The sequence below is a fragment of the Labrus bergylta genome, chromosome 24 (genome assembly GCF_963930695.1).
Source record: "Labrus bergylta chromosome 24, fLabBer1.1, whole genome shotgun sequence".
In the NCBI taxonomy this organism is placed as follows: Eukaryota; Metazoa; Chordata; class Actinopteri; order Labriformes; family Labridae; genus Labrus; species Labrus bergylta.
In genome coordinates this window covers 107,501-133,517 of record NC_089218.1, presented here as the reverse complement: position 1 = coordinate 133,517, position 26,017 = coordinate 107,501, and the positions used below count along the sequence as shown (strand labels likewise).

General features: G+C 44.0%; 2 protein-coding genes across 14 annotated transcripts in view; both read right to left on the bottom strand.

Moving 5' to 3' along the window:
- Positions 1 to 499: 499 nt before the first annotated feature.
- mlpha (melanophilin a) lies at positions 500 to 16,956 on the bottom strand. Of its 8 annotated transcripts, none has more exons than XM_065952137.1 (16): positions 16,568 to 16,954; positions 15,676 to 15,789; positions 14,628 to 14,849; positions 9,017 to 9,129; positions 8,804 to 8,848; positions 8,590 to 8,648; positions 8,419 to 8,508; positions 7,601 to 7,697; positions 7,162 to 7,337; positions 6,983 to 7,063; positions 5,322 to 5,540; positions 4,684 to 4,854; positions 3,186 to 3,347; positions 3,044 to 3,100; positions 2,880 to 2,922; positions 500 to 1,114 (listed from the first exon to the last, which is right to left on the bottom strand). In XM_065952137.1, the coding sequence occupies exons 1-16, from the start codon at positions 16,594 to 16,596 to the stop codon at positions 1,071 to 1,073; spliced, it is 1,722 nt and encodes a 573-aa protein (XP_065808209.1). In that variant the 5' UTR covers positions 16,597 to 16,954; the 3' UTR covers positions 500 to 1,070. The 8 variants fall into 8 exon arrangements, with proteins under 8 accessions (XP_065808209.1, XP_020515230.1, XP_065808210.1 ...); XM_020659574.3 differs by having other exon boundaries at positions 7,601 to 7,700; positions 16,568 to 16,946; XM_065952138.1 differs by lacking the exon at positions 4,684 to 4,854 and having other exon boundaries at positions 7,601 to 7,700; positions 16,568 to 16,933.
- A 718-nt stretch (positions 16,957 to 17,674) lies between these two features.
- Positions 17,675 to 26,017, bottom strand: part of LOC110004032 (sorting nexin-9) — a 14,791-nt gene continuing 6,448 nt past the window's right edge. For 3 of the 6 annotated variants that reach the window (XM_065952122.1, XM_065952123.1, XM_065952124.1), the window contains exons 8-16: positions 25,873 to 25,990; positions 25,670 to 25,800; positions 25,490 to 25,593; positions 25,234 to 25,337; positions 24,946 to 25,023; positions 24,709 to 24,785; positions 24,438 to 24,527; positions 24,209 to 24,323; positions 18,058 to 19,349 (exon numbers count right to left, since the gene is read on the bottom strand). In XM_065952122.1, coding sequence (XP_065808194.1) covers positions 18,076 to 19,349; positions 24,209 to 24,323; positions 24,438 to 24,527; positions 24,709 to 24,785; positions 24,946 to 25,023; positions 25,234 to 25,337; positions 25,490 to 25,593; positions 25,670 to 25,800; positions 25,873 to 25,990 — 2,091 coding nt within the window. In that variant the 3' untranslated portion in view covers positions 18,058 to 18,075. The other 3 variants (XM_020659571.3, XM_020659572.3, XM_020659573.3) reach the window with 2 other exon arrangements.

Sequence of the window (26,017 nt, the reverse complement as noted above, 5' to 3'; positions counted from 1 at the left end):
TTTTAAAAGATTCAAAAAAATGAATTAAATGAAATATAAAACAAAATAAAGATAAAATACAGGGGCGTGTCCAGAGGGGTGGCATGGCCCCTTGAAATCTGATTGGCCACCCCATAGCAATCCCAAAAATCTCAAGCTGGTGTTTGCTATTTGCCTTATCAGAGGCGGGGCTTGCAGTAGCCTCTCAGCTTTCTTTACCTGTCAGTGTCTTCACTTTAATAAACACCTGAACGCTCCTGCAGTGATGTGAAATCATTTTTATTTACAGCTCAAAGAAGTGACGATGAAATACAACACAACATTCTCCAGAAGTGATAAATCATTCATATATCATAATTATTATCACACATATTCATGATCAATCAGTCTAAAATATACCATGAAGTTTTATTTTGAATAAGGGTAGCTATATAATTAACTTCAATTGTCTTCTTCTTTGTGTATTAATCATAAAAACATTATTCAATAAAAAGCTTAAAAACTAATAAATTATAAATTAAAACTCAGAGCCATCTTTTTTTGTCACACGTTTATTAGAATTATAAACAAACATAAATGCTTTTGGACAACAACTTCCTGTGACACATTTCACAATAAAAGCAGAAATTTGAATCCTCCACTTTTTAACACAAAGTCAAGATGGGGGGGGGGGGGGGGTCCTCTAAAAACTGAGAGAAGCTCTACATCAACATCTATCTGTGTTGTGATTGGTCCTCATTATCTATCTGTGTTGTGATTGGTCCTCATTATCTATCTGTGTTTTGATTGGTCCTCATCATATATCTGTGTTGTGATTGGTCCTCATCATCTATCTGTGTTGTGGTTGGTCCAAATAGAAACAAACTTGTACTGTAAACATGTTAAAGTCACTTCCTGTTTATTTGTTTACAGTTAGTGGGAGTAAAAAGATTAAAATATTTCTTTTGTTTCTGAGTTTAACAGAAAATATGTTCAAACTTAACTTGTTATTTTTTACAGTGTAAAGACTGAAAATATTAATAACAGACAACACAAAGACTTTGTTAGAATAAAGAATAAACACCTTTGTTTGTTTGTTTGTTTGTTTGTTTTCAGAACATGTTGTTGGATTTCCGCGGAGCTCCATTACTTGATTCTGTCGACACAAAAAGTTGAAAACAACAACATGATGAAAACAACGACACGATAAAAACAACATGATGAAAACAACGACACGATAAAAACAACAACATGATGAAAACAACGACACGATAAAAACAACAACATGATGAAAACAACGACACGATAAAAACAACATGATGAAAACAACGACACGATAAAAACAACAACATGATGAAAACAACGACACGATAAAAACAACAACATGATGAAAACAACGACACGATAAAAACAACATGATGAAAACAACAACACGATAAAAACAACAACACGATAAAAACAACACGATGAAAACAACACGATAAAAACAACAACACGATGAAAACAACACGATGAAAACAACACGATAAAAACAACAACACGATGAAAACAACAACACAATGAAAACAACACGATGAAAACAACACGATGTAAACAACACGATGAAAACAACAACACGATAAAAACAACACGATGAAAACAACAACACGATAAAAACAACACGATAAAAACAACACGATGAAAACAACAACACGATGAAAACAACAACACGATAAAAACAACACGATGAAAACAACAACACGATGAAAACAACAACACGATGAAAACAACAACACGATGAAAACAACAACACGATGAAAACAACACGATGAAAACAACAACACGATAAAAACAACAACACGATAAAAACAACACGATGAAAACAACAACACGATAAAAACAACACGATAAAAACAACACGATGAAAACAACAACACGATGAAAACAACAACACGATAAAAACAACACGATGAAAACAACAACACGATGAAAACAACAACACGATGAACACGATGAAAACAACATGATGAAAACAACACGATGAACACGATGAAAACAACAACACGATAAAAACAACACGATAAAAACAACACGATGAAAACAACAACACGATGAAAACAACAACACGATAAAAACAACACGATGAAAACAACAACACGATGAAAACAACAACACGATGAAAACAACAACACGATGAAAACAACACGATGAAAACAACAACACGATAAAAACAACAACACGATAAAAACAACACGATGAAAACAACAACACGATAAAAACAACACGATAAAAACAACACGATGAAAACAACAACACGATGAAAACAACAACACGATAAAAACAACACGATGAAAACAACAACACGATGAAAACAACAACACGATGAAAACAACAACACGATGAAAACAACACGATGAAAACAACATGATGAAAACAACACGATGAACACGATGAAAACAACACGATGAAAACAACAACACGATGAAAACAACACGATGAAAACAACAACATGATGAAAACAACACGATGAAAACAACAACATGATGAAAACAACACGATGAACACGATGAAAACAACAACATGATGAAAACAACACGATGAAAACAACATGATGAAAACAACACGATGAAAACAACATGATGAAAACAACACGATGAACACGATGAAAACAACAACATGATGAAAACAACACGATGAAAACAACATGATGAAAACAACACGATGAACACGATGAAAACAACACGATGAAAACAACACGATGAACATGATGAAAACAACACGATGAAAACAACACGATGAAAACAACATGATGAAAACAACACGATGAACACGATGAAAACAACATGATGAAAACAACACGATGAAAACAACACGATGAAAACAACACGATGAAAACATGGCGAGAACATTGATCAATCAAAAGACGAGAACAGGATTCTTACTGGACGCCTGGGAAGACTTCTTCTTCTGGTGAGATCCTGAAACCTGATGGGGTTAAACAAACACATTTCCAACTGAGACAAGTATGACACAAATAACCTCATGATGATGTCATCAGATGATGTCATCAGGTTTAAACCTCTTCAAGAGAAAAAATGATTCTCACTTTTTTCTTGGAGCCGACAGCGTTCAGAGCAGCGATCTTAGTTTCAATGTCAGACACCTGTACAGAAAATATGACATCATGTCCTGAACTGTGACATCATCACCTTTGTTACTATGTCATCCAGCTGTTTGACTCCACCCACCTCGCTCTCGGCACTCTGGACCCTGGCGGCAGTAAGGGCCACCACGTCCTCCAGCTCCGACAGCTCCGAGTCTGTCGCCCCTCCAAAATGATTCTTGGCGCTTTGTTCCAACCGCCGCAACTTCGACTCGATCTCGAATGACTGACCTGCTGCAATGTACACCTGCACAGGTAACACACACACACACACACACACACACACACACACACACACACACACACACACACACACCTTTACAACACATGTAACACCTGCACAGGTAACACACACACACACACACACACACACACACACACACACACCTTTACAACACATGTAACACCTGCACAGGTAACACACACACACACACACATACACACCTTTACAACACATGTAACACCTGCACAGGTAACACACACACACACACACACACACACACACACACACACCTTTACAACACATGTAACACCTGCACAGGTAACACACACACACACACATACACACACACACACACACACACACACACACACACACCTTTACAACACATGTAACACCTGCACAGGTAACACACACACACACACACACACACACACACACCTTTACAACACATGTAACACCTGCACAGGTAACACACACACACACACACACACACACACACACCTTTACAACACATGTAACACCTGCACAGGTAACACACACACACACACACACACACACCTTTACAACACATGTAACACCTGCACAGGTAACACACACACACACACACACACACACACACACACACACCTTTACAACACATGTAACACCTGCACAGGTAACACACACACACACACCTTTAGCATCAGGTCATGTTTTTGTGTTTTTGTGTTCCTGCCCCTCATCATCCAGGTGTGTCAGGATGATGAGGGGCAGGAACTGAAAGAACAGGAAGTACATAATAAAAACATGACCTGATGCAGCGTCACTTTTCACATCCCAACATGTCAACTCTGACACTTTGTCAGGGCCCTAAACGTCTCATCACCAAACTTCAAGAAGTTCCCTTAGTGTGTGTGTGTGTGTGTGTGTGTGTGTGTGTGTGTGTGTGTGTGTGTGTGTGTGTGTGTGTGTGTGTGTGTGTGTGTGTGGGGGGGGGGGGTTAGGAGATGTTTCCTAACATTAATGTTGTTTTATTTTGTAAACCTGAACAAACAGAACATTTCCTGTTCCTGTTAGAGAGAAAGTAAACGGACATATAAACATATAGATGAAAACAAATGGCCGTGACAAAGTGTCATATTTGACTTCCTGTTTTAAGCAACAACAAATCACAAACATCTGGTCAGAATTTCAAAATAAAGTCAGCTGACAAACGAACAAAAACATCGTTCAGACAGGAATCGAACCATGGTCTCTCCCCCCCACATGACTTCATTTTAAAACCTCAGGATAACTTTCAGACTCTTATTTTGAAGTTTTGGGCCTCTGACTGATTCGTTGGGAGTGAGAACGTGACAGGTACTTCCTGTTTGAAGCTTACATTTTCCTCAAGTTCCCTGAACGCATCATCTGCCTGCTTTACATCAGAGCTGGCTAACGAGGGTCTGTGTGGGGGATCTGAGTGGCCGAACTCCACCATGGCATTCTCTGTGGCGTTTATGGTCCTCAGGACCTCGGTGGTGAGGTCACAGAGGGCGGCGGCCGTCGATCTCTGAAAAACCACGTGGAGGACAGTTGTTAGCGGCAGAACGCCCCACAGGGTGTCAGAGAATGCACCACAGTCTGTCTGGACCCGAATGCACCACAGTCTGTCTGGACCTGAATGCACCACAGTCTGAATGCACCACAGTCTGAATGCACCACAGTCTGTCTGGACCTGAATGCACCACAGTCTGAATGCACCACAGTCTGTCTGGACCTGAATGCACCACAGTCTGTCTGGACCCGAATGCACCACAGTCTGTCTGGACCTGAATGCACCACAGTCTGAATGCACCACAGTCTGTCTGGACCTGAATGCACCGCAGCACTGTGTGAGTTTTAATTTGGAGTTTCTTGGTTAAGGACTTCCTGTTTCTTGTTCCTGACTCAACTGTAAACACCTGTCAGTCACACTAACAGTATTCATTCTGAGTTTTTTACAGTGTTTTCTGTAGCTGTTAGGTGATCTCGTCCTACCTTCTGAGCCTCGGTGGGCGCCTCGTCGCTGGATGAGCTCAGTCTTTTGTCCTTCACAGAGACCCCCGGGCCCCCCTTAACTCCGGCCCGACCTCTGCCCAGAATGGAGGGCTTCCTGTTGGCCTCGTCATCCGACGACAGCCCCCCTTTATCGCTCAGGTTCCCCGCCAGCTCGCTCAGCTTCCTCCTCAGCTTCTCCTCCTCAGTGTGAGCTGACATCTGCACAACAGACATGTTTACAGAGGAAAACAACAACAAACAAGTTTACAGAGGAAAACAACAACAAACAAGTTTACAGAGAACAAACAAGTCTACAGAGGAAAACAACAACAAACATGTTTACAGAGGAAAACAACAACAAACAAGTTTACAGAGGAAAACAACAACAAACAAGTTTACAGAGGAAAACAACAACAAACATGTTTACAGAGGAAAACAACAACAAACAAGTTTACAGAGGAAAACAACAACAAACAAGTTTACACAGAACAAACAAGTCTACAGAGGAAAACAACAACAAACATGTTTACAGAGGAAAACAACAACAAACAAGTTTACACAGAACAAACAAGTCTACAGAGGAAAACAACAACAAACATGTTTACAGAGGAAAACAACAACAAACATGTTTACAGAGGAAAACAACAACAGACAAGTTTACAGAGGAAAACAACAACAAACATGTTTACATAGGAAAACAACAACAAACAAGTTTACACAGAACAAACAAGTCTACAGAGGAAAACAACAACAAACATGTTTACAGAGGAAAACAACAACAAACAAGTTTACAGAGGAAAACAACAACAGACAAGTTTACAGAGGAAAACAACAACAGACAAGTTTACAGAGGAAAACAACAACAAACATGTTTACAGAGGAAAACAACAACAAACAAGTTTACAGAGGAAAACAACAACAAACATGTTTACAGAGGAAAACAACAACAAACAAGTTTACACAGAACAAACAAGTCTACAGAGGAAAACAACAACAAACATGTTTACAGAGGAAAACAACAACAAACAAGTTTACAGAGGAAAACAACAACAAACAAGTTTACAGAGAACAAACAAGTCTACAGAGGAAAACAACAACAAACATGTTTACAGAGGAAAACAACAACAGACAAGTTTACAGAGGAAAACAACAACAAACATGTTTACAGAGGAAAACAACAACAAACAAGTTTACACAGAACAAACAAGTCTACAGAGGAAAACAACAACAAACATGTTTACAGAGGAAAACAACAACAAACAAGTTTACAGAGGAAAACAACAACAAACAAGTTTACAGAGAACAAACAAGTCTACAGAGGAAAACAACAACAAACATGTTTACAGAGGAAAACAACAACGAACATGTTTACAGAGGAAAACAACAACAGACAAGTTTACAGAGGAAAACAACAACAAACATGTTTACAGAGGAAAACAACAATAAACAAGTTTACAGAGGAAAACAACAACAAACATGTTTACAGAGGAAAACAACAACAAACAAGTTTACAGAGGAAAACAACAACAAACAAGTTTACAGAGGAAAACAACAACAAACAAGTTTACAGAGGACAAACAAGTCTACAGAGGAAAACAACAACAAGCATGTTTACAGAGGAAAACAACAACAAGCATGTTTACAGAGGAAAACAACAACACCTCGTCTGCAGGCGTCATTTTCTCTTCCAGACGACTCAGCAGACTCTCGATGGCGAACATTCGTTTGTTCAGCTCGTTCATCTGCCAAGAAAACAAACAAACATAAACAAACAATCAGATGTGATGTATAAAGTCTCTGTATGTTTTGTTGTTGTTTATTTATTGTTGTTTTCTCTTACAGGCTGACCCTGTCCCAGGTTCTCCTGTGATGATGTTCTGCTGTTCCTGCGCCAGTGGGGGGGCTGTCGAGGGTAATCGTCCTCATCTGAGGTGTCAACGTACTGTTGCCTAGCAACCGAGGAGCTGATCTTAGAGAGAGAACGAGTACGCACCATCCTGCTGTCCCCAACGTCCTCTAGAAGACAGGTACACACAGGTTGACACACACAGGTACACACAGGTTCACACACACAGGTACACACACAGGTACAAACAGGTACACACACACAGGTACACACAGGTTCACACACACAGGTACACACAGGTATACACACAGGTACACACAGGTACACACACAGGTACACACACACAGGTACACACACAGGTGCAAAGAGGTACACACACACACAGGTACACACATACAGGTACACAGGCACATACAGACATGTGATTGTGTACCAGGTCTCATGTTGTATCTATCCACACTCTTCCTGCGGTTGACTCGGTGGTTATATGAGTCGTCCATGTCGTTCCTGTAGCCACGCTCGTCCTGCATCTGCTGTTCAAATTGAATACTAGGTTTATTGTCAAGACTTCAGGTGTTGTGTACTTCAGGTGTTGTGTACTTCAGGTGTTGTGTACTTCAGGTGTTGTTGTACTTCAGGTGTTGTGTACTTCAGGTGTTGTTGTACTTCAGGTGTTGTGTACTTCAGGTGTTGTTGTACTTCAGGTGTTGTGTACTTCAGGTGTTGTTGTACTTCAGGTGTTGTGTACTTCAGGTGTTGTGTACTTCAGGTGTTGTTGTACTTCAGGTGTTGTGTACTTCAGATGTTGTTGTACTTCAGGTGTTGTTGTACTTCAGGTGTTGTGTACTTCAGGTGTTGTTGTACTTCAGGTGTTGTGTACTTCAGGTGTTGTTGTACTTCAGGTGTTGTGTACTTCAGATGTTGTGTACTTCAGGTGTTGTGTACTTCAGGTGTCGTGTACTTCAGGTGTTGTTGTACTTCAGATGTTGTTGTACTTCAGGTGTTGTTGTACTTCAGGTGTTGTGTACTTCAGGTGTTGTTGTACTTCAGGTGTTGTGTACTTCAGGTGTTGTTGTACTTCAGGTGTTGTTGTACTTCAGGTGTTGTGTACTTCAGGTATTGTGTACTTCAGGTGTCGTGTACTTCAGGTGTTGTTGTACTTCAGGTGTTGTTGTACTTCAGGTGTTGTGTACTTCAGATGTTGTTGTACTTCAGGTGTTGTGTACTTCAGGTGTTGTTGTACTTGTTTACCTGTACAGATGGTCGGCGTGAGTAAGGGAAGTAATCTTCGGGGTCAAAGTCGAGAGGATGAACTGACAACAGACGTTTACTCTTCCTCATCTGACAGGAAACAGGAAGTAAATTTGAAAAGTTCTGGTCTGATTTGTGATCAGGACTTTGATGTTTTTATTTTCACGTTACCACTTTGTAGCGCTGAGCCTCGTCCTCTGCACGCTCGTCCTCTGTACCGTTGTTCATGTCTACAACGTTGTGTTAATAACGACACATAAAAAAGTACATTTCATTTTTAGGCATTTCAAAGTAAAAGCTTCAGACTCTTTGTTTATTATAACTGTTGATATTATATATTTAATTAATTCTATTAATAAATATCTGTTGATATAAAGTGACTCACAGGTGCGAACGTCCGGCATGCTCTGAGTGTCATCATCTCGCCCACCTGAACAATAAACGCAGGAAGCCACGTTAGCAAGTAGCATGTACCAGCTTAAAAAAAACCTTCTTACAGACGAGTATCTTGCTCATAATGTTTTGGTCTTCGTTTTCGTCCCATGCCCCGCCCACACAGGTGTGTCCTGCAGCTGTTGTGATGTCAGAGCTCACTCACCGTCTCCGTTCAGCCTCTTGTATAGTGATCTCATCACTTTGGCGCTGCCGAAGCGTTTGAAGCGGTTCCTGATGTTGTCATGGTACCAGCCCACTGTGCCGATCTTTAGCACCCTGCAGGTGAACACAGCACACCTGAGCCTGACAATTTACCTGCACAGGTAGAGTTCTGCTATCGCACTGTTGCTGTGTTACTGTTTCTGCACTGGCTCTGTAGCTAATGAGTGAACATTAATGTTAACAATAAGCTGAAAGTACTCAGTCCCACCTGTACTGGGTCCCACCTGTACTCAGTCTCACCTGTACTCTGTCTAACCTGTACTCAGTCTCACCTGTACTCTGTCTAACCTGTACTCAGTCTCACCTGTACTCAGTCTCACCTGTACTCTGTCTAACCTGTACTCAGTCTCACCTGTACTCAGTCTCACCTGTACTCTGTCTAACCTGTACTCAGTCTCACCTGTACTCAGTCTCACCTGTACTCTGTCTAACCTGTACTCAGTCTCACCTGTACTGGGTCTCACCTGTACTCTGTCTCACTTGTACTGGGTCCCACCTGTACTCTGTCTCACCTGTACTGGGTCTCACCTGTACTCTGTCTCACTTGTACTGGGTCCCACCTGTACTCAGTCTCACCTGTACTCTGTCTCACCTGTACTCAGTCTCACCTGTACTCTGTCTAACCTGTACTCAGTCTCACCTGTACTCAGTCTCACCTGTACTGGGTCCCACCTGTACTCTGTCTAACCTGTACTCAGTCTCACCTGTACTCAGTCTCATCTGTACTCTGTCTCACCTGTACTGGGTCCCACCTGTACTCAGTCTCACCTGTACTGGGTCTCACCTGTACTCTGTCTCACCTGTACTCTGTCTCACATGTACTGGGTCTTACCTGTACTGGGTCCCACCTGTACTCAGTCCCACCTGTACTCTGTCTCACCTGTACTGGGTCTCATCTGTACTCTGTCTCACCTGTATTCAGTCCCACCTGTACTCTGTCCCACCTGTACTCTGTCTCACCTGTACTCAGTCCCACCTGTACTCTGTCTCACCTGTACTCTGTCTCACCTGTACTCAGTCCCACCTGTACTCTGTCTCACCTGTACTCAGTCTCACCTGTACTGGGTCTCACCTGTACTCTGTCTCACCTGTACTCTGTCTCACCTGTACTCAGTCCCACCTGTACTCTGTCTCACCTGTACTCTGTCTCACCTGTACTGGGTCTCACCTGTACTCTGTCTCACTTGTACTGGGTCCCACCTGTACTCTGTCTCACCTGTACTGGGTCTCACTTGTACTCTGTCTCACTTGTACTGGGTCCCACCTGTACTCTGTCTCACCTGTACTGGGTCTCACCTGTACTCAGTCTCACCTGTACTCTGTCTAACCTGTACTCAGTCTCACCTGTACTGGGTCTCACCTGTACTCTGTCTCACTTGTACTGGGTCCCACCTGTACTCTGTCTCACCTGTACTGGGTCTCACCTGTACTCTGTCTCACTTGTACTGGGTCCCACCTGTACTCAGTCTCACCTGTACTCTGTCTCACCTGTACTCAGTCTCACCTGTACTCTGTCTAACCTGTACTCAGTCTCACCTGTACTCAGTCTCACCTGTACTGGGTCCCACCTGTACTCTGTCTAACCTGTACTCAGTCTCACCTGTACTGGGTCTCACCTGTACTCAGTCTCATCTGTACTCTGTCTCACCTGTACTGGGTCCCACCTGTACTCAGTCTCACCTGTACTGGGTCTCACCTGTACTCAGTCCCACCTGTACTCAGTCTCACCTGTACTGGGTCTCACCTGTACTCTGTCTCACCTGTACTCTGTCTCACCTGTACTGGGTCTCATCTGTACTCTGTCTCACCTGTATTCAGTCCCACCTGTACTCTGTCTCACCTGTACTCAGTCTCACCTGTACTCAGTCCCACCTGTACTCTGTCTCACCTGTACTCAGTCCCACCTGTACTCTGTCTCACCTGTACTCTGTCTCACCTGTACTCAGTCCCACCTGTACTCTGTCTCACCTGTACTCAGTCTCACCTGTACTGGGTCTCACCTGTACTCAGTCTCACCTGTACTCAGTCTCACCTGTACTGGGTCCCACCTGTACTCAGTCTCACCTGTACTGGGTCTCACCTGTACTCTGTCTCACCTGTACTCTGTCTCACATGTACTGGGTCTTACCTGTACTGGGTCCCACCTGTACTCAGTCCCACCTGTACTCTGTCTCACCTGTACTCAGTCTCACCTGTACTTAGTCCCACCTGTACTCAGTCTCACCTGTATTCAGTCCCACCTGTACTCAGTCTCACCTGTACTGGGTCTCACCTGTACTCTGTCTCACCTGTACTCTGTCTCACCTGTACTGGGTCTCATCTGTACTCTGTCTCACCTGTATTCAGTCCCACCTGTACTCTGTCTCACCTGTACTGGGTCTCACCTGTACTCAGTCTCACCTGTACTCAGTCTCATCTGTACTCTGTCTCACCTGTACTGGGTCCCACCTGTACTCAGTCCCACCTGTACTCTGTCTCACCTGTACTGGGTCTCATCTGTACTCTGTCTCACCTGTATTCAGTCCCACCTGTACTCTGTCCCACCTGTACTCTGTCTCATCTGTACTCAGTCCCACCTGTACTCTGTCTCACCTGTACTCTGTCTCACCTGTACTCTGTCTCACCTGTACTGGGTCTCACCTGTACTCTGTCTCACTTGTACTGGGTCCCACCTGTACTCTGTCTCACCTGTACTGGGTCTCACCTGTACTCTGTCTCACTTGTACTGGGTCCCACCTGTACTCTGTCTCACCTGTACTGGGTCTCACCTGTACTCAGTCTCACCTGTACTCTGTCTAACCTGTACTCAGTCTCACCTGTACTGGGTCTCACCTGTACTCTGTCTCACTTGTACTGGGTCCCACCTGTACTCTGTCTCACCTGTACTGGGTCTCACCTGTACTCTGTCTCACTTGTACTGGGTCCCACCTGTACTCTGTCTCACCTGTACTGGGTCTCACCTGTACTCTGTCTCACTTGTACTGGGTCCCACCTGTACTCAGTCTCACCTGTACTCTGTCTCACCTGTACTCAGTCTCACCTGTACTCTGTCTAACCTGTACTCAGTCTCACCTGTACTCAGTCTCACCTGTACTGGGTCCCACCTGTACTCTGTCTAACCTGTACTCAGTCTCACCTGTACTGGGTCTCACCTGTACTCAGTCTCATCTGTACTCTGTCTCACCTGTACTGGGTCCCACCTGTACTCAGTCTCACCTGTACTGGGTCTCACCTGTACTCAATCCCACCTGTACTCAGTCTCACCTGTACTGGGTCTCACCTGTACTCTGTCTCACCTGTACTCTGTCTCACCTGTACTGGGTCTCATCTGTACTCTGTCTCACCTGTATTCAGTCCCACCTGTACTCTGTCTCACCTGTACTCAGTCTCACCTGTACTCAGTCCCACCTGTACTCTGTCTCACCTGTACTCAGTCCCACCTGTACTCTGTCTCACCTGTACTCTGTCTCACCTGTACTCAGTCCCACCTGTACTCTGTCTCACCTGTACTCAGTCTCACCTGTACTGGGTCTCACCTGTACTCTGTCTCACCTGTACTCTGTCTCACCTGTACTGGGTCTCACCTGTACTCTGTCTCACTTGTACTGGGTCCCACCTGTACTCTGTCTCACCTGTACTGGGTCCCACCTGTACTCAGTCTCACCTGTACTCTGTCTCACCTGTACTCAGTCCCACCTGTACTCTGTCTCACCTGTACTCAGTCTCACCTGTACTGGGTCTCACCTGTACTCTGTCTCACCTGTACTCTGTCTCACCTGTACTCAGTCCCACCTGTACTCTGTCTCACCTGTACTCAGTCCCACCTGTACTCTGTCTCACCTGTACTCTGTCTCACCTGTACTGGGTCTCACCTGTACTCTGTCTCACTTGTACTGGGTCCCACCTGTACTCTGTCTCACCTGTACTGGGTCTCACCTGTACTCTGTCTCACTTGTACTGGGTCCCACCTGTACTCTGTCTCACCTGTACTGGGTCTCACCTGTACTCAGTCTCACCTGTACTCTGTCTAACCTGTACTCAGTCTCACCTGTACTGGGTCTCACCTGTACTCTGTCTCACTTGTACTGGGTCCCACCTGTACTCTGTCTCACCTGTACTGGGTCTCACCTGTACTCTGTCTCACTTGTACTGGGTCCCACCTGTACTCAGTCTCACCTGTACTCTGTCTCACCTGTACTCAGTCTCACCTGTACTCTGTCTAACCTGTACTCAGTCTCACCTGTACTCAGTCTCACCTGTACTGGGTCCCACCTGTACTCTGTCTAACCTGTACTCAGTCTCACCTGTACTGGGTCTCACCTGTACTCAGTCTCACCTGTACTCAGTCTCATCTGTACTCTGTCTCACCTGTACTGGGTCCCACCTGTACTCAGTCTCACCTGTACTGGGTCTCACCTGTACTCAGTCCCACCTGTACTCAGTCTCACCTGTACTGGGTCTCACCTGTACTCTGTCTCACCTGTACTCTGTCTCACCTGTACTGGGTCTCATCTGTACTCTGTCTCACCTGTACTCTGTCTAACCTGTACTCTGTCTCACCTGTACTCAGTCTCACCTGTACTGGGTCTCACCTGTACTCTGTCTCACCTGTACTCTGTCTCACCTGTACTGGGTCTCATCTGTACTCTGTCTCACCTGTACTCTGTCTAACCTGTACTCTGTCTCACCTGTACTCAGTCCCACCTGTACTCTGACCCACCTGTACTCTGTCTCACCTGTACTCAGTCCCACCTGTACTCTGTCTCACCTGTACTCTGTCTCACCTGTACTCAGTCCCACCTGTACTCTGTCTCACCTGTACTCTGTCTCACCTGTACTCTGTCTCACCTGTACTGGGTCTCACCTGTACTGGGTCTCACTTGTACTGGGTCCCACCTGTACTCTGTCTCACCTGTACTGGGTCTCACCTGTACTCTGTCTCACCTGTACTCAGTCTCACCTGTACTGGGTCTCACCTGTACTCTGTCTCACCTGTACTCTGTCTCACCTGTACTCAGTCCCACCTGTACTCTGTCTCACCTGTACTCTGTCTCACCTGTACTCTGTCTCACCTGTACTGGGTCTCACCTGTACTGGGTCCCACCTGTACTCTGTCTCACCTGTACTGGGTCTCACCTGTACTCTGTCTCACTTGTACTGGGTCCCACCTGTACTCTGTCTCACCTGTACTGGGTCCCACCTGTACTCTGTCTCACCTGTACTCTGTCTCACCTGTACTGGGTCCCACCTGTACTCTGTCTCACCTGTACTGGGTCTCACCTGTACTCTGTCTCACCTGTACTCTGTCTCACTTGTACTGGGTCTCACCTGTACTCTGTCTCACCTGTACTGGGTCCCACCTGTACTCTGTCTCACCTGTACTGGGTCTCACTTGTACTCTGTCTCACCTGTACTCAATCCCACCTGTACTCTGTCTCATTTGTACTCTGTCTCACCTGTACTCTGTCTCACCTGTACTCTGTCTCACCTGTACTGGGTCTCACCTGTACTCTGTCTCACCTGTACTCAATCCCACCTGTACTCAGTCTCACCTGGTCATGCGACAGTTGTCACAAACCCAGCCGTGCTCCTTCTTGTTGTAGCGGCTGCAGGCCTTACAGGTGAACATGTGACAGTCCAAACACTGACGTTTGCTGTTCAGCAGGAACTTGAAGGGCTGCAGGCAGCGGATACAGTGAGACTCTGACAGCGGAGTCTGAGCACCAAGCAGCTCCCGCTTCGAGTCCTCCTTTTCGATACGAGTCTTCAGCTCGCTGCATACACACACACACACACACACACACACACACACACACACACACACAGAAAATATACAGTTTCTCCTTTTTAACACTGAACGTGTCAGCTGTGTGTGTGTGTGTGTGTGTGTGTGTGTGATCAAATGGTTGATTGTTTTACACTGATGATGATCATCTCGTTATTAAGCAGAGATTCTCTGAAAGGAAAGTGAACAGAGTCCGTGCAGTGTGTCCTCTACCCCCGGGGCTGATGGGATTTTGAGTGTTTAAAGGGAACACAGAGCCTCTTTGTGAGCTTCATATTTTCTGCTGCTGACTTCACCGTGTGACTGGGTCGTGGTCAAGTGAACAAAAAGCGAGTATTTCACGCTCACATTCCTGATGTTCACATGAACGAGTCACACAAACAGAAGTATGTAACGCTGACCCCCTAGTGTTTAAAATGGGTACTGCAGTCTAAATTCTAAAAATCATAGAGAGCTGTCTCCCCCTCCTCCTCTCTAGAGTGGATGCTCACACAGGTCACCATGTGGTGGACTCTGAAGCTTCAGTGTTTATCCAGCTCTGCATGGGTCAGTGGGGGTCGCCTTAAAAGCGCCTACCTTCTCTGGTCCAAACAAATCCAGAGCATTCAGGAGCAGAATCTAAAGTTAGAAGGAGGACATACTGGCTGCTGCATTGTTGTCAGAGAAGCCAGCACTTCAACATAGCATGTTTCCTTAATGATCAGATAGTAAGATCACTTTATCATTTCACTCTCTACACATCTCACTGATTGGACCTTTAATGTAAAGATAAATTGATTTAAACAAAGAGGACTACATAAATGCAAAGTGCGTACCCGAGTCGGTCCTCTTCTTTCTTGCGGAGGTTGAAGTCTCGTTGAATCACCTCCCACACGTGTTTGGCCTCTTCATCCGTCAGACGAGTCAGATCCAGTTTACGCTCCATTGCTCTGGAATCCATACAAAATATTTGCACACATATTTATCTTATGCTTTCACTCTGACACTTTAAATAAAGACTGGAGGAGTTCCTCAGGGTTCTGTTGTTGGTGTTTCTTAGTTTTCACTTTAATATAAAAAATTTTTTTATTTAAATCCTGATCAGAGGTGCTCCCCCTACAGGTGAGGGTTACACCTGCTGGTTTACCTGTCCCAGGTCCCTTCACACACTGTGTGAGTTTTTATTGTGTTTAAAGTCTCATTTTAAAACATTCAGATTTAAACTCAGATCAAAAACAGAATCTCGTTGATGCTGAGAGAGTTGCCGGTCCGTTGCCACACCCTGATGAAGTCTCTCGTTTTCTCTCTCACATTTTATTTAACTTTAAACTAAATTTAAATATTATGTCCTCAAACCTTCATGATAAAAGCATGTGATACAAAAAAATCCACATTTTCTCTGAATTCAGACTGATTTCTTTTATTCTGAAATCTTTGAAGTTTTTTTTCAGCAGCAGAAAAAACAAACATCCTCCTCTGATGATCGATTTCATCAGTTCAACAAAGAAACACAAAGTTTCACTCTGAGTTTAACTCTGTTCAATCAAAGTTAATCAGATGTAATGAAGTTATCACTAATGAGAGCTGGTTAACCCTTCCCTATCCCAGAACCCTTCCCTAATTATAATAAACAACATAAACAACATAATCAAGATAAACAACATAATCAAGATAAACAACATAAACAACATAAACATGATGAAGGTTTGAAAGGAGATGAAGACTCACCGAGTGTCGAGTTCAGACTGAAGAAACATCTGATCGCGTTTAAACAGAATCAGCTGATCACATGAACACCATCCTCATGACAACAACACACACACACACACACACACACAAACACACACACAGAGACACACACAGAGACACACACACAGAGACACACACACAGAGACACACCCATACTGAACTGTGACTACATGATGCACACACCACACATTCCAATTTGCACATTGCACTCTGACACCCTGGACACTTTACACTGTTTACATCTATAATTCTATATTCTATATTTTGTATATTCAAATAATTATTTTTTAAATTTTACATTATATTCTATTTTACTGTATTTATGTGTTTTAGTAATTTGAGTGTTTATTGCATGGCCTTGCGGAACAGTCTTTACATTTCACTGCACATCTGTATGAGCACGTGACAAATAAAAATCTTGAATCATACACAAAAGTGTAAAGCTGTGATGTGTTTAAGGACTCGTTTGGCTTCACGTGATGCTGTGATGTGTTTAAGGACTCGTTTGGCTTCACGTGATGCTGTGATGTGTTTAAGGACTCGTTCGGCTTCACGTGGTAAATCTCTGACGTGTTTAAGGACTCGTTCGGCTTCATGCTAATCTGTGATGTGATCCAGGTTGGCAGTTCTCTCAGGTTTGGAGATTTGGACCCTGAACTTCCTGCGTCACTTTGGTTTGCGATGTTTTTATTTTGGTGTTTAATACGAAGTTATTTGACAAGTTTCCACCATGTTTTCGAAAATAAACTATTCCTTTTATCTAAACAGTTTTAAAAATCCACAAACTGAAGTTTTTACAGAGTAAAAGAAGCAGTGTTGAACAAAGTCTTCAGTTCGGATCACGTCTTGTGCTGAAATCAGCAGCGTGAGAACGCCAGCGAGCAGCGGCGTCAGACTGACAGCTATTTCTATAGAATGATTATGAGGACGTTCACTGTCAATAATACGTAGGCAAAGTTCTCGAGCAGCGATGCGTTCATATGCAGTAATGCTAAAACCTTTAAAATGACAGCTTTCTAAAGGAGTCTGGCTGAGAGGCCCGATGGCACCTCGCTCATCTTTTACAAAATGGAGGAGACACGAGACTTCTAAACATTCTTTTAATGACATTTATTTAAATTAGTCTAAAGTCAAACGTATCAAAAAAGAAGTTTATTAACACATCAAGAACAATCCACATTAAAATCATCAAACTGTGGCTGTGATGTCATCAGTGATGTCATCCTCACGTGGTCTTCACAGTGTGGCGAACCGGCTCAGAGCTGCTCTCAGTTTATCAGCGATCTGACCAATCACAAAGCAGAGAGGCAATGACGTCACCATAAATCACACAACATGTTTCAACCCCCAACCCCCGCCAGCACCCCTCACCTGCTGGTAGAAGGTCACCTGTTCCTGCAGGTAGAGCTGCATCACTCTGTTGTAGTCATAGATACGGTTGCTATGAAAATGGTTCATCTCAGCTGCAGGGGTTAAGAGGAGTCAAGTTACACCCAGAGCTCAAATCTAATCGGGCCGTTTAGGGAAGTTATTGCAGTGTGTAGTACAGTGTGTATAGTACAGTGTGTAACAGTACAGTGTAGTGCAGTGAGTTGTGCAGTGTGTGTAGCGTAGTGTGCAGTGTGTAGTAGTGCAGTGTGTATAGTGCAGTGTGTAGAACAGTGTGTAGAATACAGTGTGTAGTACAGTGTGTAGCAGTGCAGTGTGTTGTGCAATGTGTAGTTCAGTGTGCAGTAGTGCAGTGTATAGTGCAGTGTGTATAGTGCAGTGTATAGTACAGTGTGTATAGTGCAGTGTGTACAGTACAGTGTATATAGTGCAGTGTATAGTACAGTGTGTATAGTACAGTGTGTATAGTGCAGTGTGTACAGTACAGTGTGTATAGTGCAGTGTATAGTACAGTGTGTATAGTGCAGTGTGTAGAGTACACTGTGTATAGTGCAGTGTATAGTGCAGTGTGTACAGTACAGTGTGTATAGTGCAGTGTGTACAGTACAGTGTGTATAGTGCAGTGTATAGTACAGTGTGTAGTGCAGTGTGTAGTACAGTGTGTAGTAGTGCAGTGTGTAGTACAGTGTGTAGTTGTGTAGTGCAGTGTGTAGTAGTAGTGTGTAGTACAGTGCAGTACAGTGTGAAGTAGTAGTGTGTAATACCCTGCAGTGAGTAGTAGTGTGTAGTAGTGTAGTAGTGTGTAGTACCCTGCATCGAGTAGTAGTGAGTAGTAGAGTGTAATAGTGTGTAGTAACCTGCAGTGAGTAGTAGTGTGTAGTACCCTGCAGTGAGTAGCAGTGAGTAATAGTGTGTAGTACCCTGCAGTGAGTAATAGTGTGTAGTACTCTGCAGTGAGTAGTAGTGTGTAGTACCCTGCAGTGAGTAGCAGTGAGTAGTAGTGTGTAGTACCCTGCAGTGAGTAGTAGTGAGTAGTAGTGAGTAGCAGTGAGTAATATTGTGTAGTACCCTGCAGCGAGTAGCAGTGAGTAATAGTGTGTAGTACCCTGCAGTGAGTAATAGTGTGTAGTAGTGTGTAGTACCCTGCAGTGAGTAATAGTGTGTAGTAACCTGCAGTGAGTAATAGTATGTAGTACCCTGCAGTGAGTAGCAGTGAGTAATAGTGTGTAGTACCCTGCAGTGAGTAGTAGTGTGTAGTACCCTGCAGTGAGTAGCAGTGAGTAATAGTGTGTAGTACCCTGCAGTGAGTAGTAGTGTGTAGTACCCTGCAGTGGGTCATAGATACGGTTGCTATGAAAATGGTTCATCTCAGCTGCAGGGGTTAAGAGGAGTCAAGTTACACCCAGAGCTCAAATCTAATCGGGCCGTTTAGGACAGTTATTGCAGTGTGTAGTACAGTGTGTATAGTACAGTGTGTAACAGTACAGTGTAGTGCAGTGAGTTGTGCAATGTGTAGTGCAGTGTGTGTAGTGTAGTGTGCAGCGTGTAGTAGTGCAGTGTGTATAGTGCAGTGTGTAGGATACAGTGTGTAGAACAGTGTGTAGAATACAGTGTGTAGTACAGTGTGTAGCAGTGCAGTGTGTTGTGCAATGTGTAGTTCAGTGTGCAGTAGTGCAGTGTATAGTACAGTGTGTATAGTGCAGTGTGTATAGAGCAGTGTATAGTACAGTGTGTATAGTGCAGTGTGTACAGTACAGTGTGTACAGTACAGTGTGTATAGTGCAGTGTATAGTACAGTGTGTATAGTGCAGTGTGTAGAGTACACTGTGTATAGTGCAGTGTATAGTGCAGTGTGTACAGTACAGGGTGTATAGTGCAGTGTGTACAGTACAGTGTGTATAGTGCAGTGTATAGTACAGTGTGTAGTGCAGTGTGTAGTACAGTGTGTAGTAGTGCAGTGTGTAGTACAGTGTGTAGTTGTGTAGTGCAGTGTGTAGTAGTAGTGTGTAGTGTGTAGTACAGTGCAGTACAGTGTGAAGTAGTAGTGTGTAATACCCTGCAGTGAGTAGTAGTGTGTAGTACCCTGCATCGAGTAGTAGTGAGTAGTAGTGTGTAATAGTGTGTAGTAACCTGCAGTGAGTAGCAGTGAGTAATAGTGTGTAGTACCCTGCAGTGAGTAGTAGTGACAAATAGTGTGTAGTACCCTGCAGTGAGTAATAGTGTGTAGTAGTGTGTAGTACCCTGCAGTGAGTAATAGTGTGTAGTACCCTGCAGTGAGTACCAGTGAGTAATAGTGTGTAGTACCCTGCAGTGGGTAGCAGTGAGTAATAGTATGTAGTACCCTGCAGTGAGTAGTAGTGTGTAGTAGTGTATAATACCCTGCAGTGAGTAGCAGTGAGTAATAGTGTGTAGTACCCTGCAGTGAGTAATAGTGTGTAGTACCCTGCAGTGAGTATTAGTGAGTAATAGTGTGTAGTACCCTGCAGTGAGTAATATTGTGTAGTACCCTGCAGTGAGTAGCAGTGAGTAATAGTGTGTAGTACCCTGCAGTGAGTAGTAGTGTGTAATAGTGTGTAGTACCCTGCAGTGAGTACTAGTGTGTAGTACCCTGCAGTGAGTAGCAGCAACTAATAGTGTGTAGTACCCTGCAGTGAGTAATAGTGAGTAATAGTGTGTAGTACCCTGCAGTGAGTAGTAGTGTGTAGTACCCTGCAGTGAGTAGCAGTGACTAATAGTGTGTAGTACCCTGCAGTGAGTAATAGTGAGTAATAGTGTGTAGTACCCTGCAGTGAGTAAGTCTGTAGTAGTGTGTATGACCCTGCAGTGAGTAATAGTGTGTAGTACCCTGCAGTGAGTAATAGTGTGTAGTAGTGTGTAGTACCCTGCAGTGAGTAATAGTGTATAGTAGTGTGTAGTACCCTGCAGTGAGTACTAGTGTGTTGTAGTGTGTAGTACCCTGCAGTGAGTAATAGTGTGTTGTACCCTGCAGTGAGTAATAGTGTTTAGTAGTGTGTAGTACCCTGCAGTGAGTAGTAGTGTATATATAGTGTGTAGTACCCTGCAGTGAGTAATAGTGAGTAATAATGTGTAGTACCCTGCAGTGAGTAAGTCTGTAGTAGTGCGTATGACCCTGCAGTGAGTAATAGTGTGTAGTACCCTGCAGTGAGTAATAGTGTGTAGTAGTGTGTAGTACCCTGCAGTGAGTAATAGTGTATAGTAGTGTGTAGTACCCTGCAGTGAGTAAGTCTGTAGTAGTGCGTATGACCCTGCAGTGAGTAATAGTGTGTAGTACCCTGCAGTGAGTAATAGTGTGTAGTAGTGTGTAGTACCCTGCAGTGAGTACTAGTGTGTTGTAGTGTGTAGTACCCTGCAGTGAGTAATAGTGTTTAGTAGTGTGTAGTACCCTGCAGTGAGTAATAGTGTGTAGTAGTGTGTAGTACCCTGCAGTGAGTAATAGTGTGTAGTAGTGTGTAGTACCCTGCAGTGAGTAATAGTGTGTAGTTGTGTGTAGTACTCTGCAGTGAGTAATAGTGTGTAGTAGTGTGTAGTACCCTACAGTGAGTAATAGTGTGTAGTAGTGTGTAGTACCCTGCAGTGAGTAATAGTGTGTAGTACCCTGCAGTGAGTAATAGTGTGTAATAGTGTGTAGTACCCTACAGTGAGTAATAGTGTGTAGTACCCTGCAGTGAGTAATAGTGTGTAGTACCCTGCAGTGAGTAATAGTGTGTAATAGTGTGTAGTACCCTGCAGTGAGTAATAGTGAGTAATAATGTGTAGTACCCTGCAGTGAGTAAGTCTGTAGTAGTGCGTATGACCCTGCAGTGAGTAATAGTGTGTAGTACCCTGCAGTGAGTAATAGTGTGTAGTAGTGTGTAGTACCCTGCAGTGAGTAATAGTGTGTAATAGTGTGTAGTACCCTGCAGTGAGTAATAGTGTGTAATAGTGTGTAGTACCCTGCAGTGAGTAATAGTGTGTAGTACCCTGCAGTGAGTAATAGTGTGTAATAGTGTGTAGTACCCTACAGTGAGTAATAGTGTGTAGTAGTGTGTAGTACCCTGCAGTGAGTAATAGTGTGTAGTACCCTGCAGTGAGTAATAGTGTGTAATAGTGTGTAGTACCCTGCAGTGAGTAATAGTGTGTAGTAGTGTGTAGTACCCTGCAGTGAGTAATAGTGTGTAATAGTGTGTAGTACCCTGCAGTGAGTAATAGTGTGTAATAGTGTGTAGTACCCTGCAGTGAGTAATAGTGTGTAATAGTGTGTTGTACCCTGCAGTGAGTAATAGTGTTTAGTAGTGTGTAGTACCCTGCAGTGAGTAATAGTGTGTAGTAACCTGCAGTGAGTGATAGTGTGTAGTAGTGTGTACTATCCTGCAGTGAGTAATAGTGAGTAATAGTGTGTAGTAGTGTGTAGCACCCTGCAGTGAGTAGTAGTGTATATATAGTGTGTAGTACCCTGCAGTGAGTAATAGTGAGTAATAGTGTGTAGTACCCTGCAGTGAGTAAGTCTGTAGTAGTGTGTATGACCCTGCAGTGAGTAATAGTGTGTAGTACCCTGCAGTGAGTAATAGTGTGTAGTAGTGTGTAGTACCCTGCAGTGAGTAATAGTGTATAGTAGTGTGTAGTACCCTGCAGTGAGTAATAGTGTGTAGTAGTGTGTAGTACCCTGCAGTGAGTAATAGTGTATAGTGGTGTGTAGTACCCTGCAGTGAGTACTAGTGTGTTGTAGTGTGTAGTACCCTGCAGTGAGTAATAGTGTGTTGTACCCTGCAGTGAGTAATAGTGTTTAGTAGTGTGTAGTACCCTGCAGTGAGTAGTAGTGTATATATAGTGTGTAGTACCCTGCAGTGAGTAATAGTGAGTAATAATGTGTAGTACCCTGCAGTGAGTAAGTCTGTAGTAGTGCGTATGACCCTGCAGTGAGTAATAGTGTGTAGTACCCTGCAGTGAGTAATAGTGTGTAGTAGTGTGTAGTACCCTGCAGTGAGTAATAGTGTATAGTAGTGTGTAGTACCCTGCAGTGAGTAAGTCTGTAGTAGTGCGTATGACCCTGCAGTGAGTAATAGTGTGTAGTACCCTGCAGTGAGTAATAGTGTGTAGTAGTGTGTAGTACCCTGCAGTGAGTACTAGTGTGTTGTAGTGTGTAGTACCCTGCAGTGAGTAATAGTGTGTAGTAGTGTGTAGTACCCTGCAGTGAGTAATAGTGTGTAATAGTGTGTAGTACCCTGCAGTGAGTAATAGTGTGTAATAGTGTGTAGTACCCTGCAGTGAGTAATAGTGTATAGTAGTGTGTAGTACCCTGCAGTGAGTAAGTCTGTAGTAGTGCGTATGACCCTGCAGTGAGTAATAGTGTGTAGTACCCTGCAGTGAGTAATAGTGTGTAGTAGTGTGTAGTACCCTGCAGTGAGTACTAGTGTGTTGTAGTGTGTAGTACCCTGCAGTGAGTAATAGTGTGTAGTAGTGTGTAGTACCCTGCAGTGAGTAATAGTGTGTAGTACCCTGCAGTGAGTAATAGTGTGTAATAGTGTGTAGTACCCTGCAGTGAGTAATAGTGTGTAATAGTGTGTAGTACCCTGCAGTGAGTAATAGTGTGTAGTAGTGTGTAGTACCCTGCAGTGAGTAATAGTGTGTAGTAGTGTGTAGTACCCTGCAGTGAGTAATAGTGTGTAGTAGTGTGTAGTACCCTGCAGTGAGTAATAGTGTGTAGTACCCTGCAGCGAGTAATAGTGTGTAGTACCCTGCAGTGAGTAATAGTGTGTAGTAGTGTGTAGTACCCTGCAGTGAGTAATAGTGTGTAGTACCCTGCAGTGAGTAATAGTGTGTAGTACCCTGCAGTGAGTAATAGTGTGTAGTACCCTGCAGTGAGTAATAGTGTGTAGTAGTGTGTAGTACCCTGCAGTGAGTAATAGTGTATAGTAGTGTGTAGTACCCTGCAGTGAGTAAGTCTGTAGTAGTGCGTAGTACCCTGCAGTGAGTAAGTCTGTAGTAGTGTGTAGTACCCTGCAGTGAGTAATAGTGTGTAGTACCCTGCAGTGAGTAATAGTGTGTAGTAGTGTGTAGTACCCTGCAGTGAGTAATAGTGTATAGTAGTGTGTAGTACCCTGCAGTGAGTAAGTCTGTAGTAGTGCGTAGTACCCTGCAGTGAGTAAGTCTGTAGTAGTGTGTAGTACCCTGCAGTGAGTAATAGTGTGTAGTACCCTGCAGTGAGTAATAGTGTGTAGTAGTGTGTAGTACCCTGCAGTGAGTAGCTCATGTTGCTCAGTCGTTGGTTCATGAACTTTCTTTCGCTGTTGTTGATTTTTCCTGCAGAAACCAAACGATCGGATTCTCTCACCTTTTCCACTGCAGCCTGGAACACACATAACACACACAGATACACACACACGCATACACGTTAGTGTGTGTGTTGTGGGAGTGTGTGGGAGTGTGTGTGTGTAGTGTGAGTGTTGTGTTACTGCAGTACCTTGTGTACAGCCAGGATTTCTGGGAAATTTCCCAGCATGCCTCTGTACTCGCTGTTTGTCTCCATCAGGAAGTGAAGGTCCTTCTGAGGCTGAACAGGTCAGAGGTCAGAGTTCACAGAGACAAAATGTTAAAACACAAAAAGTAAAAATTCAAGAAAAATATTTTAAAGGAAATATTTACAAACTTTATTTAAAATGTTTGAATAATCCTGAATGATGACAGATTAAAAACAGGTAAACTCAGACAGCAGTCGTTTTTCCTGTGTTTACCTGCTGAGCCACGATCTCTGCGATGTGCTCGTATGTTTGACCTGCAGCCGTCAGAGCGTCCGTCAGAGTCTCCTCCCCTACATCACACCATGACGTCAGAAAAATCATATATTGAATAATAATAAAGAGTTTGATGATGCGTTCAGGGACCTTCAGACAACCTCAAAAAAATTATATTTTCCTTCTCCATTTCACCCACCCAACTTTGCTTCCTCCCTCCTTGCCTCATCTCCTCACCTGGATACCTGCTGCTGGTGAAAACAGTCGATAGGTTCCTGAAGGCTCGACCAATCCTCTCATACTCTTTAGGCAGGGCTAAACACACACACACACACAGATACACAGGTGTGGGTGAACAGGTGTAAGTGTACAGGTGTGGGTGAACAGGTGTAAGTATACAGGTGTGGGTGAACAGGTGTGGGTGAACAGGTGTAAGTATACAGGTGTGGGTGAACAGGTGTAAGTATACAGGTGTGGGTGAACAGGTGTGGGTGAACAGGTGTAAGTACACATCATCACACATACGTCCAGTGCAGCGTTTCCAGTGTGTGTGTCCAACATTCAGCAGCTCTCTGACTCCATCGTCCATCGACCTCGTGAACCGACTGTAGTGTTCACACTTCTGCTCACTACACACAAACGCACACACACACACTCCACTTAGCCGACGGGAAGTCACATGTCATGATTCACGACTGATCAGCTGATTGATTGATTGACTGACCCGACTGACTGATTGGATGATTGAATAACTGATTGATAATGGGATTGATTAACTTACACCTCAGCAGCATCAAGCTCAGCGGCTTCAGGTTCAACAAGACTGAAGATCAGTGGTCCCACCATCTCGTCTCTCTCAGCCTTCCGTTTTCCCGCCTTCCACTCCTGAAACATTTAAACACTTCAGCCAATCAGTATGCAGATACCAATCCTCTAAGCAAGGGGGCGGGGCTTAACCTGCCTTCTCGTCTCCATAGGTGAGGAAGAGCTGAAAGACGTCGCTCTGAGAGACCACAGGGTGACGGCACATCCGAGTCATCCATGCCTGCAGCTGCTCCATCCTCATCCTGATGAAGTCGTCTTCGAAGCGGCCTGAAAGCACAGGTGACCTGTCAGACACACAGCTCAGGGTGTACAAGTGTGGGTGTCATAGTGACAGCTCACCTGTGACCTGTTTGTCAGGCAGAGGGGGGATAGGCAGAGCTGAGCCAAACTTCTCCAGCAGACGTTCATACAGCCAATCAAAGTGCTTATAGCGATGATTGACAGGTCTGGAAGTAGTCTGCACAAAGGAGTGGGTCAGAGGTGT

Excerpts from the sequence above, each read along its gene's own strand:
- mlpha (XM_020659574.3), bottom strand. The coding sequence starts at position 16,596 with ATGTTTCTTCAGTCTGAACTCGACACTCG. Across the intron at positions 8,849-9,016 it reads CAAGAGGCTGAACGGAGACG|GTGGGCGAGATGATGACACT; the intron begins GTGAGTGAGCTC and ends TTTATTGTTCAG. Across the intron at positions 5,541-6,982 it reads AAATGACGCCTGCAGACGAG|ATGTCAGCTCACACTGAGGA; the intron begins GTGTTGTTGTTT and ends TCTGTTGTGCAG.